The 17,500-nt window shown below is 43.6% G+C and overlaps 2 protein-coding genes across 2 annotated transcripts in view; one reads left to right on the plus strand and one right to left on the minus strand.

Moving 5' to 3' along the window:
* Positions 1-6: 6 nt before the first annotated feature.
* On the plus strand, positions 7-5,879 carry LOC115005255 (disks large homolog 4-like; the record flags this gene model as incomplete). The annotated part of the gene is made up of 13 exons (XM_029427049.1): positions 7-132; positions 215-365; positions 1,906-2,174; positions 2,314-2,416; positions 2,499-2,595; positions 2,669-2,845; positions 3,220-3,257; positions 3,328-3,375; positions 3,463-3,564; positions 4,652-4,824; positions 4,919-5,028; positions 5,129-5,220; positions 5,329-5,879. Coding segments are annotated over 13 exons (1,593 nt in total), but the record flags the coding sequence as incomplete, so codon positions are not given.
* Positions 5,880-10,828: 4,949 nt separating this feature from the next.
* Positions 10,829-17,500, minus strand: part of tfr2 (transferrin receptor 2) — a 9,771-nt gene continuing 3,099 nt past the window's right edge. The window contains 9 exon segments of the mRNA XM_029427048.1: positions 10,829-11,175; positions 11,519-11,659; positions 11,808-12,032; positions 14,268-14,352; positions 14,443-14,513; positions 16,818-16,885; positions 16,973-17,036; positions 17,177-17,259; positions 17,457-17,500. The exon segment at positions 17,457-17,500 is cut by the window's right edge and continues 76 nt beyond it. Of these exon segments, the coding sequence (XP_029282908.1) occupies positions 10,927-11,175; positions 11,519-11,659; positions 11,808-12,032; positions 14,268-14,352; positions 14,443-14,513; positions 16,818-16,885; positions 16,973-17,036; positions 17,177-17,259; positions 17,457-17,500 (1,030 nt within the window). The 3' untranslated portion in view covers positions 10,829-10,926.

Consider the following 17,500-nt stretch of genomic DNA (forward strand, 5'->3'; position numbering starts at 1 on the left):
GGCTTCAGTATCGCGGGCGGCGCCGGGAACCAGCACGTTCCCGGAGACAACAGCATCTACGTCACTAAGATCATCGAGGGCGGAGCGGCACACCGCGACGGACGACTTCAGATCGGGGACAAAATACTGGCAGTACGTAAAAAAAACACCATGTATAATGTATATATTTAAATGTTGGTAATCCTCAGTGTAACCCGACCTTTGACCCCCGCAGGTGAACCACGTGTCCCTGGAGGACGTCCTGCATGAAGACGCCGTGGTGGCGCTGAAGAACACAGGGGAGGTGGTCTACCTGAAGGTGGCCACACCCACCTCGCAGTACATGCACCCTGCTGATCGATACAGTCCCCCCGACCTGACCAGCTGTACGTACACCTCCTGTTCATGGTTTCAAACGAAGTACTTCCATGAAGTGGAACACGTCTGACAGGGAAAATCTCCCGTTGTGTGCTACACGTGGGGAAGGGAAACCTGATTCTCCAAATTTTTTATTTTTAATTCATGTTGCACATATGATAGAGCCAGATACAGTTTTTATATATATATATATATATACCAGTGGCGGCCGTCAGCTCCAGCAAGGCCTTCTCTGCTGGCCTAAACATCATCAGAATATACATTTAATTTTTATATATTTTCTCCACAAATATGTATTAAATTATTCCCCAGAGTCTATTCTCTTCATGTCATAGCTTTCCTCTTGGTTGCGCTGCTTCCAGCCTCAGATGGAGATGTGGAGGTCTGGCCTTTACGTTAGAGCTTTTATCCAATCATATTTCAGCCATCATGTGTTGCCAGGGTCCAATAGATCTGCCCTGAGGCCTTCAGAAGCAACAGTGCGGGCGCCTGTAGCTTAAAACAAAACTGTAGCGTTAACCAATCAGATGTCGAGTTGGCAACACCAGGGCCAGCTAGCTCATTTAGATTTCTACAAGCTGTTTGTTTTCAACCCACAATGTCTGAAGGAGGAGAGATCGATGTGGTCGCAGATATAATTACAACGCCATTTTCAAGACACATTTTTCAAGAAAAGCTAGACATCGTGAGAAGAGAACGGCCAACCCCGACGCTAGCGCCTATCACAGCTGGGAAAAGGGTTTGTCCACCACTTTCAAATCAGTACTACGAGCGGTACCCCCGGCTCACAGTGTACTGCTGGGAATGCCTGCTATTTACAACTAAATGTTTCTAAATATTAATATAACTCTGTTGTTAAGGTGATGCAACGCCCGGTTATACTGCGTTTCTGTCTAAATGTATAGTTTCTAGAGCCATGGCGTCATAATGATGGTATTAAGAGGGGGAATAATTCAGGACATACTTTCTCTTTTTTTTCTGTCAAATGTTGTATTTGTACTATGTTGTTTATCCTGTACACACAACATCTATTGCACGTCTGTCCGTCCTGGGAGAGGGATCCCTCCTCAGTCTCTCCCTGAGGTTTCTAACATTTTTCCCCCTTTAATTATGGGGTTTCTTTTAGGGAGTTTTTCTTTGTGCGATACGAGGGTCTAAAGACAGAGGGTCTAAGGACAGAGGGTGTTGTATCCTGTACAGTCGGTAAAGCACACTGAGACAAATGTATAATTTGTGATATTGGGCTATACAAATAAATTTGATTTGATTTGATTTGATCACTGAAGGCCTAGGTGGGAAATGCACAGCCCGCCACTGTATATATTATATCTAAACTTTCTAGTTTTGATCGAAACTAGCTCAAATGTTTAAAAAACAGTAAAGTTGTAAGATAAAGGGTGTAAAATAACCCGAACACCAGCGCCTAATAGAATAACAATTAAGTATTATCTGTGTGGGCCTTTTATTGTGAAAGGTAAGAAGGAAGTAGCCGTTTGTCGTCTTGGTCCGTGTTTTATAATCCTCATCGTGTCCTGTGTTTCTCTGCAGCCTACATGGAGCCGGACTACATGTGTGATTACCCACAAGCCCTACCTCCTCCGTCACCACGGCGATACTCACCTATCCCCCGTGGCATGATGGGAGAGGATGAATATTCCCGGGAGCCACGGCGGGTCTGCGTGCAGCGAGGGTCGACCGGTCTGGGCTTCAACATCGTGGGAGGAGAGGACGGAGAGGGGATCTTCATCTCCTTCATCCTCGCAGGAGGACCGGCGGACCTGAGCGGAGAGCTGCGCAAGGGAGACCAGATCCTCAGTGTGAGTACCAGGACATAGAAATGAACACAAAGAGACACAAAACAACTACAAAGAGACTCAAATGTGTGTGTGTGTGTGTGTGTGTGTGTGTGTGTGTGTGTGTGTGTGTGTGTGTGTGTGTGTGTGTGTGTGTGTGCAGGTGAACGGTGTGGATCTCAGGTATGCGACACATGAACAGGCAGCAGCAGCTCTGAAGAACGCCGGACAAACTGTGACCATCGTGGCTCAGTACAGACCTGAAGGTGAGCTGATGTTCATAACATTTCTACCTTTAGTATTTATAGTAATGAAAGTACTGCACCAGCTGTGTGTCTCTGTTTGCAGAGTACAGCCGCTTTGAGGCAAAGATCCACGACCTGCGGGAGCAGATGATGAACAGCTCGTCCGGCAGTCTGAGAGCCAACCGCAGCTTCTACCTCAGGTTCAACCTCTCAGAGAATAAATCCCCCGAGAGGAAGCTCGGACCGCAGTGCTAACGTGTGCTTTGTTTTCAGGGCGCTGTTTGACTACGATAAGCAGTGGGACTGTGGCGTCCTGTCACAAGCTCTGGACTTTAACTTCGGGGAGGTTCTTCACGTGATGGACAGCGCCGACGACGAGTGGTGGCAGGCCCGCAGAGTGAGCCAGCAGGGGGAGCTGGAGGAGCTGGGATACATCCCCTCCAAGCACAGGTTCATATTATATACATTTTATATATATACATTATATATATATATACACACACACACACACACACACAGGTTCATATTATACTTTTGTCCCGTGACTTGTTGAGGAGCAGAATTTAATGTTTTTACAGCATCTGGTTTGTGCACACGCTTTATTTAAGGTTAAATATCACTATTTTAAACTTATTTTATTATTGTTATTACTTTATACTTTGTTATTTTTCCTGACAGAAACATTCATCACACATGTTGCCTTCAAGGTCTGTCGGAAAGTTGAAAATCAAATATAATTTCAGTTTTCACAGTTTCTGGCTGTGAGAAATGGTGTAAGTTTAGTGATTTTCTAAAGGAAAACTTGCCTGATGTTTGTGTTTCAGAGTGGAGAGGAAAGAATGGTCCCGCATGAAGAGTAAAGGTAAACCTCTCATTACAAACAAACAGTAAATAAATGAAAACTTGTTGTTAAGTTTGTTTTCTGCTCTCAGGTAGAGAAGGTTTCGTCCACAGCTACGAGCTCATCACCCAGATCGAAGGTAAACTTTTGTTTATGTGCATTTACTCACCTGCTCTGTGGGTTTGTTAATGATGAGCAGTGTAAATAAAGTTTTATCTGTCTCTAGTCGACTACGCCCGTCCTATCATCATCCTGGGGCCGACCAAAGACCGCGTCAACGACGATCTGCTGTCCGAGTTCCCCGACAAGTTCGGCTCCTGCGTCCCTCGTAAGTGTCGCAAAAGATGCTCGATAATGTTCTGAAGATATTTTGAGAAAAGGGTAAAATATTTACTTTAGTTACTGTGGGCGAAAGAATCGTCATAATCTGTGATCACGTTCACTCAGGACAGGCCTCTAGTCTCAGGACCTCTAGTCTCAGGACCTGCGTCTAGTCTCAGGACCTCTAGTCTCAGGGCCTCTAGTCTCAGGACCTCTAGTCTCAGGACCTCTAGTCTCAGGGCCTCTAGTCTCAGGACCTCTAGTCTCAGGACCTGCGTCTAGTCTCAGGACCGGCCTTTAGTCCCAGGACCGGCCTTTAGTCTCAGGACCGGCCTCTAGTCTCAGGACCTGTGTCTAGTCTCAGGACCTCTAGTCTCAGGACCTGTGTCTAGTCTCAGGACCTCTAGTCTCAGGACCTCTAGTCTCAGGACCTCTAGTCTCAGGACCTGTGTCTAGTCTCAGGACCTCTAGTCTCAGGACCTCTAGTCTCAGGACCTGTGTCTAGTCTCAGGACCTCTAGTCTCAGGGCCTCTAGTCTCAGGACCTCTAGTCTCAGGACCTCTAGTCTCAGGGCCTCTAGTCTCAGGGCCTCTAGTCACAGGACCTCTAGTCTCAGGACCTGCGTCTAGTCTCAGGACCGGCCTTTAGTCCCAGGACCGGCCTTTAGTCTCAGGACCGGCCTCTAGTCTCAGGACCTGTGTCTAGTCTCAGGACCTGTGTCTAGTCTCAGGACCTCTAGTCTCAGGACCTCTAGTGTCAGGACCTCTAGTCTCAGGACCTCTAGTCTCAGGACCTGTGTCTAGTCTCAGGACCTCTAGTCTCAGGACCGGCCTCTAGTCTCAGGACCTCTAGTCTCAGGACCTGTGTCTAGTCTCAGGACCGGCCTCTAGTCTCAGGACCTGCGTCTAGTCTCAGGACCGTCCTCTAGTCTTAGGACCTGTAATCTCAGGGCCTCCTAAAGGGGCAGGGAGTGACACAGAAACTGGAAACTGACTCTCAGTGCGCCGTCTTGTTTGTAAACTGTCTCTGGTGTCGATAAAACAGAAAATCTTATTCAAACAGACAGGAAGTGATGTCACAGTCTCTCTCCACAGACACGACTCGCCCTCGCAGGGACTACGAAGCGGACGGGCGGGACTACCACTTTGTGTCGTCGCGGGAGCAGATGGAGCGGGACATCCAGTCGCACCGCTTCATCGAGGCGGGGCAGTACAACAGTCACCTGTACGGGACCTCGGTGCAGAGCGTCCGCCAGGTGGCCGAGCAGGTGAGACGTCGTTACTTCGGTGATATGTCGGGAACGTTAGCGCTGATACAGAGGATACAACAGTGTGTGTGTGTGTGTGTGTGTGTGTTTCCAGGGGAAGCACTGCATCCTGGACGTGTCGGCCAACGCAGTGCGGCGGCTGCAGGCGGCTCAGCTTCACCCCATCGCCATCTTCATCCGACCACGATCCCTAGAGAACATCCTGTAAGTCAGTGGTGTCATCGTGAAAGTCGGATATTTGTGATCAAAAAAATCTATTTACCACAAAAAAATCTAACATTTGTGTGTGTGTGCGTGTGTGCAGGGATCTGAACAAGCGTCTGTCGGAGGATCAGGCGAGGAAAGCTCTGGATCGAGCCATCAAACTGGAACAAGACTTCCTCGAGTGTTTCACAGGTAAAAACACACGTCACGCAGGTGTGAGACGGACGCCACGGTGCAAGTTTGATGTTAACTGTGTGTGTGTGTGTGTGTGTGTGTGTGTGTGTGTGTGTGTGTGTGCAGCCATCGTGCATGGCGACAGCTTCGAGGAGGTGTACCACCTGGTGAAAGCCGTCATCGAGGAGCAGAGCGGGCCTTACATCTGGGTTCCTGCTCGCGAGAGACTCTGATTGGCCGCATCTCTTTGGAAACGGCCGCCAACCCCCGCCTCAGAGCAGTGTGACCTGACAGCCATTTGTCTTTTCACTGTTTTTGTTTCCTTTCTACGGGATGAGGAGCGAGCGCTGTGATTGGATGGAGAGGAGCTGTCTGTCTCTCCACTTGTCTGTGTGGACGACATGCAGACAGACAGCTTAATGTATTTTCAGTAAATAATGAATCAGGACTGCAGAGTTCAGTTGGTATTGAAGTATTTATATTATCCTATTTATTTATTGATTTATCTATTTATTTATTTATGTGATGTGAAAATGGTGTGTGTGTGTGTGTGTGTGTGTGTGTGTGTGTGTGAGAGTGTGTGAGTGTGTGTTTGTGTGTAGTGTACATAAAGACTTGTGTGACTGTAAATAAAACGATGGGGCTCAAACACACAGTCTATTCAGGGCTTAAAGTATCAAAAACACTGGACTACAATACCCACAATCCCTTTCCACAAATGGATTACAACTCCCTAAATCCCCTCCTGTTTGGACTACAATTCCCTAAATCCTCTTCTGTCTGGACTACAACTCCAACCATCCTCATCATTACAATCCATCATTTCATAAACTACATCACTTTTGCTGAACTACAATGCCCACAATGCCTCACTGCTTGGACTACAACACCCTAAACTCCCCTCCTGTTTGGACTACAACACTCACAATCCCCTTTGGTCAGGACTACAACGCAAACAATTCCCCTCATTTGGAGTACAAAACCCACAATCCATCCACCTGCATAAACTACAACACCCTAAACATCACTTCTGCTGAACTACAATTCCCACAATGACACACTACTTACATGATTACAACAACCCCAAACCCTTCTCATCTGTACTACAACTCCTACAATCCCCCTGAGCTGCAGTGGACAGTTTTTGCTGAGCAGCAACAAGGAGGTCAAACTGAAACTGAACACTTCCTGTTTCTTAAGCAAAAGGCTAAACATGGACTACATTACCCACAGTTCCCATCTCCAGTGAAGGATTACGCCACCAACAAATATATCTACAGCACAGAAGGACTACATAACCCACAAGTCCTAGCTAAAGATCTTCTAGCCACTGGCTGTGGTGGGTTTATTATTCTGGACTACAGTACCCATGATTCCCTGGACATCAGCTGAGTAAACAACACGTTGGGACTCAATTTCCCACAATACTTTGAGGTTTCTGATGGTCCCAGCTGAGTTTAGGCTGAATATCAGGGTCATGTGAATAATTCTAATAAAAATAATCCTAAATATTGATGTAATATGACACACAGCGGGGTGAGCTGAGCACTGACAGAAACACTTTATTAAAACTTATATCTGAATATTTATTATCCTGTGACACACACACAGAGGAGGCTGCTGGTTGTATAATGAAATAATTAGTTCTAAATAAAATTTAAATATTGAAATAAATTCCTTATAAAACCTGAAAGTACTTCTGTCTGATTCATACGATCATCTCGACTTCTTATGACTTTATATGGTCATAAAATATACGGTTATATGGGCTGCAGACAAACATTTAAAGTGATAATAAACTTATTTTAAAAAGACCTGCTGGACTCACTGAGATCAACGCGTCCTGTTTCCTCCTCGCTCGACCTCACGTGAAATACAGAAATGTGCAAGTTGAGGTCGATGCACTTTTCCACAGACGGGTTTTGAAATGTTAAGGCGTTAGAGCAGACTCATCACACACACATTCATCAAACACTCCGCGGCTCTACACTTGTCTCGGCATCAGTGATCCTTCACCACTGGACCGTCTCCAGAACCTGCACATAAATATATACATATACATATATATATTTAAGCAATAGCTGACGACAGACCGTGATATATGGTCATTACATCACAGGTAAGGGTGATATATGGTCATTATATTATATTATATTATATATATTATATATAATGACCATATACCACGATCTGTTGTGATATATGGTCATTATATTATATTATATATTATATGTAATGACCATATACCACGGTCTGTTGTGATATATGGTCATTATATTATATTATATTATATTATATATATTATATATAATGACCATATATCAGGATCTGTTGTGATATATGGTCATTATATTATATTATATTATATATATTATATATAATGACCATATACCACGATCTGTTGTGATATATGGTCATTATATTATATTATATATATTATATGTAATGACCATATACCACGGTCTGTTGTGATATATGGTCATTATATTATATTATATTATATATAATGACCATATATCAGGATCTGTTGTGATATATGGTCATTATATTATATTATATTATATATATTATATATAATGACCATATATCACGGTCTGTGGTGATATATGGTCATTATATTATATTATATATATTATATATAATGACCATATACCACGGTCTGAACTGAGCTATTGCTTTTATAAAACCAAGTGTGGCAATATGAAAGAAAAATACACACTCCAACTTAAATAGTTTTTATTGTTAAATAATGATGTTCAAAATAAAATAGTCCCTCCGCTGCCTTCTGCACAGAACATAGTGCGAGGTGGTTGCTATGCAACAACACTAACAGCTGCTCTGCACGTAGCTCTGCACGTGGTCTTTGAGGGTTTCTTCTCTGGAGGCACTGATGGATCCACTCCTCCAGAGCAAAGCTTTGTTTCTTAACGGACTCATTTAACAGCTGTAACGGTGTAGCTTTCTCTCAGACGCGGAGGGATACTGACTTGTTGTGAAAAGTGACGACAATTCTACCCGTGATATACGCTCATTATACCACGGCTAAGAACCAATCAGATTGCTTGATTTGACATGTCCGTTTTATAAATACACGTATATACCCCCTCACGTTTGTGCTTTCACCACGACCCCCCCCTCACGTGTGTCCTCATGCTTTTTTAGCGATACTCATCATCGCTGTGTTTTAGGTCACATGACGGCACAGAGCCAATCACACGAAGGATTCAGCGTGAAGTCGTGTGTGGAGACGTTTATTTTATCAAAGCTTTTGTTGAAGTTTATCATTTTTAAAGGTTTGAATCGTGTCTTTCAGATTCCTGTTAAACACACGACTAAACATCAAACTCATTATTAATATTTTACTTTTGTTTCATTCTGCTGAGGCGTGTCCGGGTCCACATACGAACAACATCTTATGGTCTGCATCAGGTTGTTGTGTCGGGGATATTTATCGCTCACAACATTGTGGTATGAAACTGAGAGGAATCAACAAAGCACAGACACAGATATAGTTGATTAATTATTATTTTGTTGTACAACAAACAATAATAATGAGAAGACTACCTGCTTCCAAGCACAACCGCTTAGTGTCCCAACTCATGAAGAGAACCTATCCCTTATATTTGAGTTCTTAATGAACACATGAACCTTGTCTCCCAATCATACATTGAAGCACATTGGGTCATGACACCAAAATAATCTAAAACAGATGTGAAGGTCACTTCCTCGTGATCATTAAAGGGTTCCCTTAACTTCATTAGAGCATGGAGATAATGTCATGTCAAGACAATATCCTGTTTATGCACATATGGTATGGATCATAATAGGGCCACTAATGTAAACTTAATGACTAAGACATTGTTCATTAGTTTATTTTAACAGAGGTGAAGAACTTTTACTGTCACTTTGTTTCTCAAAATAATAAATAAATGTTAAATAAATGATCAAATCAATTATTTAATAAATGTTTAATAAATGTAAAATACACGGAAAATATATATTAAATAAATGTGAAGTCAATTCTGAATTAATGTTAATTAAATGTTCAATAAATGATAATAAAATACATTACCCCTAGTTATGCTGCTATAGGCTTAGACTGCCGGGGGACACCTCCCTGCTCTCTTCCTTCTCTTCCTCTCTCCTCCCCTCCCTCTCTTCTTCTCCCTCTCTATCTGTATGTATGTAAATGTATGTTACTAACTCATCATCCGGGGCATCATCCCCGGAGTGTCTGTCTCTCATGTGGCAGGTTGCCACTGATAAAGTTTACGTCAGGATCATGAATCGTGGCTGCGCCTGCTGCCCTGGTCCTGCTGGACACCGGGAAGCCTTTTTAACATTTTCCTGGATTCATCCAAACTTTCTCTTTTTCAACACAAAATCATTTCTGTCAAATGTTGTATTTGTACTATGTTGTTTATCCTGTACACACGACATCTATTGCACGTCTGTCCGTCCTGGGAGAGGGATCCCTCCTCAGTCTCTCCCTGAGGTTTCTAACATGTTCCCCTTTAATTATGGGGTTTCTTTTAGGAAGTTTTTCCTTGTGCGATGCGAGGGTCTAAGGGCAGAGGGTCTAAAGACAGAGGGTCTAAAGACAGAGGGTCTAATGACAGAGGGTGTAAGGACAGAGGGTCTAAGGACAGAGGGTCTAAGGACAGAGGGTCTAAAGACAGAGGGTCTAATGACAGAGGGTGTAAGGACAGAGGGTGTAAGGACAGAGGGTCTAAGGACAGAGGGACTAAGGACAGAGGGACAGAGGGTCTAAGGACAGAGGGTCTGAGGACAGAGGGTGTAAGGACAGAGGGTCTAAGGACAGAGGGTCTGAGGACAGAGGGTGTAAGGACAGAGGGTCTAAGGACAGAGGGTCTAAGGACAGAGGGTGTAAGGTCAGAGGGTCTAAGGACAGAGGGTGTAAGGACAGAGGGTGTAAGGACAGAGGGTCTAAGGACAGAGGGTGTAAGGACAGAGGGTGTCGTATCCTGTACAGTCTGTAAACACTGAGACAAATGTATAATTTGTGATATTGGGCTCTACAAATAAATTTGATTTGATTTGAAATAACTGCTAAATAAACTGTCCCATCAGGACATTGAAACAGGAAGTCCCCTCCACAATAAAAGTGTCTCGGAGCTCGATAAGGAGGTATTTAGTCAGTATTTATAAAATATAAAATATTAATCTGCACCGTGGTAATTACACTAAAACTATTAAATTGTTTTCTATTTGTATTTAATTTCACATGAACATATTTGACACAGAAATGTTCTTCAATGAAACTATTATTAAAAAGTGAATTAATAATAAATTAGATAAATAAATAAGATTTATTAATTTATTTCAGTCATTGAACTACAGAACAGTGAAAGAAAAATATCAAATGACACATAAAATTATAATTCAGTAATCATATTTTCAATAAGAAATATAATTATTATTATTTATTATTATTATTATTATAATAATAATAATAATAATATAATAAAAGCTATAATAATATCATTATTTAATTATTATAATAATAAATACATATAATTATTCTTATTATGTTTATAATCATAAATCATGTGTGTGTGTCAGTGTGTGTGTGTGTGTGTGTGTGTGTGTGTGTGTGTCAGTGTGTGTGTGTGTGCGTGTGTGTCTGTGTGTGTGTGTGTGTCAGTGTGTGTGTGTGTGTGTCAGTGTGTGTTGTGTGTCAGTGTGTGTGTCTGTGTGTGTGTGTCAGTGTGTGTGTGTGTTGTGTATGCTCCACACGTCTCCCTTCAGTGCGTTGGCGGCTCCCTGCAGCGTCCAGGTAAAGAGGACGAGCTGCCGTCTGAAGCGCGTCTCGTCGAAGCGCTGGGGGTCGGAGGTCAGCAGGGCGAGATGGTCAGTGAGCGCGCTCAGAGTGTGGTCGCCGCGGCCGTGGATCACGTGACGGAACGGCGTCTCCACCACGGACACGTACTGAGACAGGAAGTAGTATTCCACCTGCAAGATAGACGAGGTGAACGTCTTTGAAACTGACGTAAAACTTCTAAACACGCTCAACGACATCAGCTGTTAGACTTCACTTTCTTTTCAGACTTTTTAATATTTATATTTTTTACACTTTTCTGACATTTTCTGACATTTTCTGATAATTTTCAACTTCTTTTTTCTTTTAGTCGACTCGTCACTTAGTCGATGGGCAGAACGGAAATCTGTTAAAATAAACTGTTTAATGATTAATCCTCAAAGTAATTCTTCTGGTAAATGTGTTTTTAAATGCTGTTTTCAGCCTTTTGTATAATTTTAAAGTGAATCTCTTTGGACATTTCTTTCAGTTCTGTACCTTCATGATGCGAGTGTTGTAGGAGCGAGCCGTGGCCGGGTCGTGCAGGTCGCTGTAGTCGATGGCTCTCTGCAGCGTCTCGGCCGCTCGGCTGTAATCTCCTCTGGCACTGAAAACCCACTGAGGAGACAAACCTCTAGACTGAAGACGGAGAGGACGACAGGACAGAAAGAGACATTACTGACTTCACACAGCGGCACCAATATGACTTATTCTGAGTTGTTGTAAAGAAGACTGGCAGCCTGTGTTTCAGGCTAACGAGGAAAATAGATTGATATAACTGAGGTACCTGCAGCTCTGCAGAGTGTTTGTTGAGCTGAGCGCTGAACTGCAGCACCGTGTGAGCGTAGGAAGTGATGCGTAGAGGCAGGATGTGGTCGTGGGCCAGTCGCAGCACCATCTCCCCCACCAGCTCCCCTAAGCTGCGCCCCGTCAACCCCAGACGACCCCCCAGCACTTCCTGTAGGCGGGAGGCGCTGTCCAGCGGCGTGTTGACGAACGGGTACGCTCGCTCCTGAATGGACACGGACAGAACTGATGACATGGACCAGTAACAAGTACACCTGTACACCAAATATATATGACATACGATACTGTTACAGGCTACAGGCGAGGGAATCACGCTGTGACTGCTGGAGGCTGAAAGCTGCAGTGCTGGTTTAATGTGACAGAAGGTGAAGAATAAGAAATAGTAGGAATGGTTTTAATTCTTATGAATGTCATTGAAAAGTTGAATAATACCCAGAGTGCATGAAAGATGTGGAACATTTTCTATCTGAAAGTATGAATGAGTAGATAATAATTTCCAAGGAAACATTAAAAATATAAGGTATGAATACGAAAATCACTATCCGGAATGTGTCAAAAGCCGATGGAAAAAGGGGAGGACCCAAACGCACAAGGACAACGGAGTTATAACAAAAAGAAAGGTTTATTAAACAAAAGCTTAAAAATACTAAAGGTAGTGATGTGTCCTTCTGTGTCGAGGCTTCGAAGCGTGTGTGGAGTAATCGCGGAAGATTTTTGTGAAGCGCGTATTGAGGCTTGTGTTGATGACGTATGTGATGACGTTCGAAGCCTCGCGAACCTGCCGTACCACGTGACCAGGAACAGGTTCGCTGGTTTGACGTGCGATTCGAAATATAACGGGGAGCGAACCGCAATTGAGCCCCCTCATAATCAACACTTTATATAATATATAATGTGTGGGTTGTTGTTGTCGTAGTATGCGTTGTTGCTGTTGAGTTGTTGGTATTGCGTTTGTATTGGATCATTATGGAGCCAGCCAACTAGCGAAACAGTTGTTATGCACGCCAGCATCATCTTCCTTGTGAGCAAGTAAAGATATCAAATCTAAATCTGTTGAAAACATAATGTTCATCCAACGTGTACATTACACATCCCTGGTGGCGCAGCTCGTAGAGCAGGCGACCCACATTCACATGCTTGCCGCAGCGACCCGGGGTTCGAAACAGACCTGCTGCTATTTGCTGCATGTCATTCCCCTTCTCTCTGTCCAATCTTAAACTGCACTATCATTGAAGGCACTCTCTTCTCAATAACATCAATCTTTATTTTTAAATAGAACATTATATTCAGTCTTATATGTGTGCGTCAAAGAATCTTCAGGGCAAAGATCCTTTAAAGCCTTGCACTTCGCCGGTTTTACATTTATTGTCCACTTGATGGCGCAGTAGAGCAAATGAAGCACCATGAAGCTTCGGCACATAAGCGAACCAATTGGATGGAAAGCTTCAATGCTTCATGAAGCTTCATCTCGCCATCACTAACTAAAGGTAAAAAGTAAAACAAAAAGAACAAATCAGGATTGACACGAGAAAACAGGAGGAAACATCAGGTAACATTGAATGAACTGACAAGGAACAAATGACACAGACACTAATCACAGGAACGAGACAAAGCTGGAGGAGGCAGCTAAAGACACAAGGGCAGGGTGATTGGACACAGGGGGATCAAATCAACAATCACAAACGGAGAGAAAACACAAAGACAGGAAGTAAGACTAGACATGACACATAGGGAGTGAAGCTTTAAAAAATACATCAAAACATCAAGATCATGACAGAATGTCCTAATTGGACCATCTTGTTTCTGACTGTCGTCACCATCTTGTTTCTGACTGTCACCATCTTGTTTCTGACCGTCACCATCTTGTTTCTGACTGTAGTCACCATCTTGTTTCTGACTGTAGTCACCATCTTGTTTCTGACTGTCACCATCTTGTTTCTGACCGTCACCATCTTGTTTCTGACTGTAGTCACCATCTTGTTTCTGACTGTAGTCACCATCTTGTTTCTGACCGTCGTCACCATCTTGTTTCTGACTGTCACCATCTTGTTTCTGACTGTCACCATCTTATTTCTGACCATCACCATCTTGTTTCTGACCGTCACCATCTTGTTTCTGACCTGACCGTCACCATCTTGTTTCTGACCGTCACCATCTTGTTTCTGACTGTCGTCACCATCTTGTTTCTGACCGTCACCATCTTGTTTCTGACCGTCACCATCTTGTTTCTGACTGTCGTCACCATCTTGTTTCTGACCGTCACCATCTTGTTTCTGACTGTCGTCACCATCTTGTTTCTGACCATCACCATCTTGGTCTTAGATTAAAGGTCTTTGGCTTCACATTTCAGACCCGGAGGTCCCGCCTGTTTACAGCATTATGTAACGTTACACAGCAGCAGTGTGTGGAGGTGTTGTTAGTGAACGAACATTAAGTTTACCTCAGTGAATCTCAGCTCCACAGCTGGGACTCCTGCAAACGCTGTGAAACTGTACGCTCCACTGTTCAGATGCAGCGGCTTCATGCTGAGGAGGAAAAGGTTCATTCAGGTCAACCTTCTCTTTCTCCACAGTATCATAGAGTATCATACATACTGATGTGTGTTTGTGTCTCACATCCTCCAGCTGCCTCCCTCTCTCTCTGCCTGGCTGTAGATGGTCTGACCCGCATGCTTAGGATGCTCCACCTTTAACACAATAACACACTAACACATTAACACACAAACACATTAACACACTAACACACTAACACATTGAATGAACTGACAAGGAAAAAATGACACAGACACTAATCACAGGAACGAGACAAAGCTGGAGGAGGCAGCTAAAGACACAAGGGCAGGGTGATTGGACACAGGGGGATCAAATCAACAATCACAAAAGGAGGGAAAACACAAAGACAGGAAGTAAGACTAGACATGACACATAGGGAGTGAAGCTTTAAAAAATACATCAAAACATCAAGATCATGACAGAATGTCCTAATTGGACCATCTTGTTTCTGACTGTCACCATCTTGTTTCTGACTGTCACCATCTTGTTTCTGACTGTCATCATCTTGTTTCTGACTGTCACCATCTTGTTTCTGACCGTCACCATCTTGTTTCTGACTGTCACCATCTTGTTTCTGACTGTAGTCACCATCTTGTTTCTGACCGTCACCATCTTGTTTCTGACTGTCACCATCTTGTTTCTGACTGTCACCATCTTGTTTCTGACCGTCACCATCTTGTTTCTGACTGTCACCATCTTGTTTCTGACTGTAGTCACCATCTTGTTTCTGACCGTCACCATCTTGTTTCTGACTGTCATCACCATCTTGGTCTTAGATTAAAGGTCTTTGGCACACTAACACACTAACACACTAGACCTATAGACCTATTGTTTCTATATTGTGAAATGTGTTGGACCGATAAAGTACAGTGTTTCCCTGCGCTGCGCCCCACCCTCCCCTCCCAACGGAACCCCGCGCCCCCCCCCCCTGAAATTCAAGTTTTTTTTTAATTATTTTATTATTTTTATATTTCACAACTCACTTTTCACATTGAACAGGTGTTTTTTTATTAAATAAACTAAACGCTTATGTTATTTATGACTGCTGCGTTGCTTTGCTATTTACATTCTCTCCTCTGCTCTGTTTCGCGAAGGGCGGAGCTTCGCTCCCGACACACACACGTGCGTGCACACACACCTACAGTCGGAGGAAAGGTAAGGAGATAACTTAATAAATCTGCGCACACCGGGATTTGTCTCACGGCACACCAGTGTGACGCGGCACACCGTTTGGGAACCACTGTTCTAATGGTCTAGTGGTCCAGCTTCCAAACACAACACCAGGGCTGCACCATTGAGTACTTAACCCTGAGCTGCTCCAGAGAGACTGTCCCTGTAGTTAGTTCACTGTAAGACGCTCTGGATAAGAGCGTCTGCTAAATCAACGTTCTCCAACCTTTTTTGCGCCACGGACCGGTTTCATGTAAGATAATATTTTCACAGACCGGCCTTCAAAGTGTGGGGGGGGATAAATATGACGAAGTAAAATGATACGACCGGCATAAAAACAAATATAAAGTGCATAAAAAACTCAGCATTACGCTGAAGTAGTGGGAGCCTGAGCTTGTGTCTCTGCAACGAGCCGGTCCAATATAGGGGGATACATTCTTCACCAGTAGTAAAAAGTTTCTTCGCCTTAGCGACACGGTTAGTCACTAAGTATGACGCTCTCAGTGCACTCGCATGTGTTGATGTGGTGGCCATCAGTAATTGCTTCTGTCCTTCTTGTTCATGTTTTTTTCTTTCACAAATCTCCAAGGGCTTTTGACGCCGGGTGCTTGGTCTCCAGGTGCCGAAGCAGTTCTGAAGGCTTCGTTGCCTCATTTGCTGACCTGTATATTATGCAGAGCAACGCATGAGAATCACCTGTAGCGATAAACACGTATTTTAAGTAGGACTCCTGATATTGTCTTTTAAATACAGCTTTCTTTTTCTTGGAAACCGTAGGCTCTTCTTCTTCTTCTTCTTCTACTTCTTCTTCTTCTACTTCTTCTTCTGTCTCCTCATTGGTCTTTTCCCTTTTCCAAAAAAGCTCTTTAAACGTTTGTTTAGCCTCATTGTTGCTTGTGGGCTTAATTGTTGAAGTAAAGTATCACGTGACTGAGACGAGCATCTTGACCTCTGGTCTTGACATGTGTCAAGAGACACAGATGCACAGACGGATGTATCCGGTGATTTTTCAAAATAGAACCTCTTTCAAAATAAAATATTTTTTTATTCATTCTTTCTGTGCGGCCCAGTACCAAATGACCCACGGACCAGTGGTTGGGGACCACTGTGCTAAATGACATGTAATGTAATAATGTAACACCAACGCAATAACACAATAACACATGTCGTGCTATATGATATGATGTTAATATACTGTATATATATATATATACACATACACTGTATAATATATATATATATATAAATGATTATATTGTTGTGTTTACCTGTCTGATGGCAGCATCCAGCAGGTCGACCAGCAGAGGACTGGTGAAGGCAGACAGGACATCATCACCTACAGACAGACAGCCAGAGAGACAGACAGTTGTTTACTTCAATGGCCAACACAATAAAGAAGCTCTCCTGTGATTGGCTGTGTTACCCATGATAGCCTGGTCCAGACTGAAGTAGGCAACGGCCTTCAGGTGCAGCATGGATAAGTAACCCTGGAAAACACAGGTCAGAGGTTACCATGGCAGCCAGGGGGTCAGAGGTCAGGGAGAGGACTTGTGTTATGTTGAGTGTGTTAACTCCTTCTTCCTCTATGGTGTGTGGCGAGTGTGTTTTGCTCTCTGATTGGACGAACCTCTAGCCATTCAGTAGCTCCGATGTTCCCAAAGTCTCCGGCGTCCCAGCTGACGAACAGCAAACTCCGTCTGGGGCTGAAACCTGTCCACAAACACACCAACTGAACCCGAGAACTACAAACCTTCAGGGGCTTTTCTTCTGTCTTCCATTTGTCTGTGTTGTCTGTTTACTCGGCCGGTGCTGCTTTAGCTGATGTGTTCGACCGAAGTCCCTCAAAACTACTAAATAAACTACAACAACCACCACAGCCGAATCTACAGGCCTGTCTCCACTCTTACCGCTCTTCACCATGGCGGAGAAAGTTCGGGCCAGCTCCAGGAGG

The sequence above is a fragment of the Cottoperca gobio genome, unplaced genomic scaffold (genome assembly GCF_900634415.1).
Source record: "Cottoperca gobio unplaced genomic scaffold, fCotGob3.1 fCotGob3_286arrow_ctg1, whole genome shotgun sequence".
In the NCBI taxonomy this organism is placed as follows: Eukaryota; Metazoa; Chordata; class Actinopteri; order Perciformes; family Bovichtidae; genus Cottoperca; species Cottoperca gobio.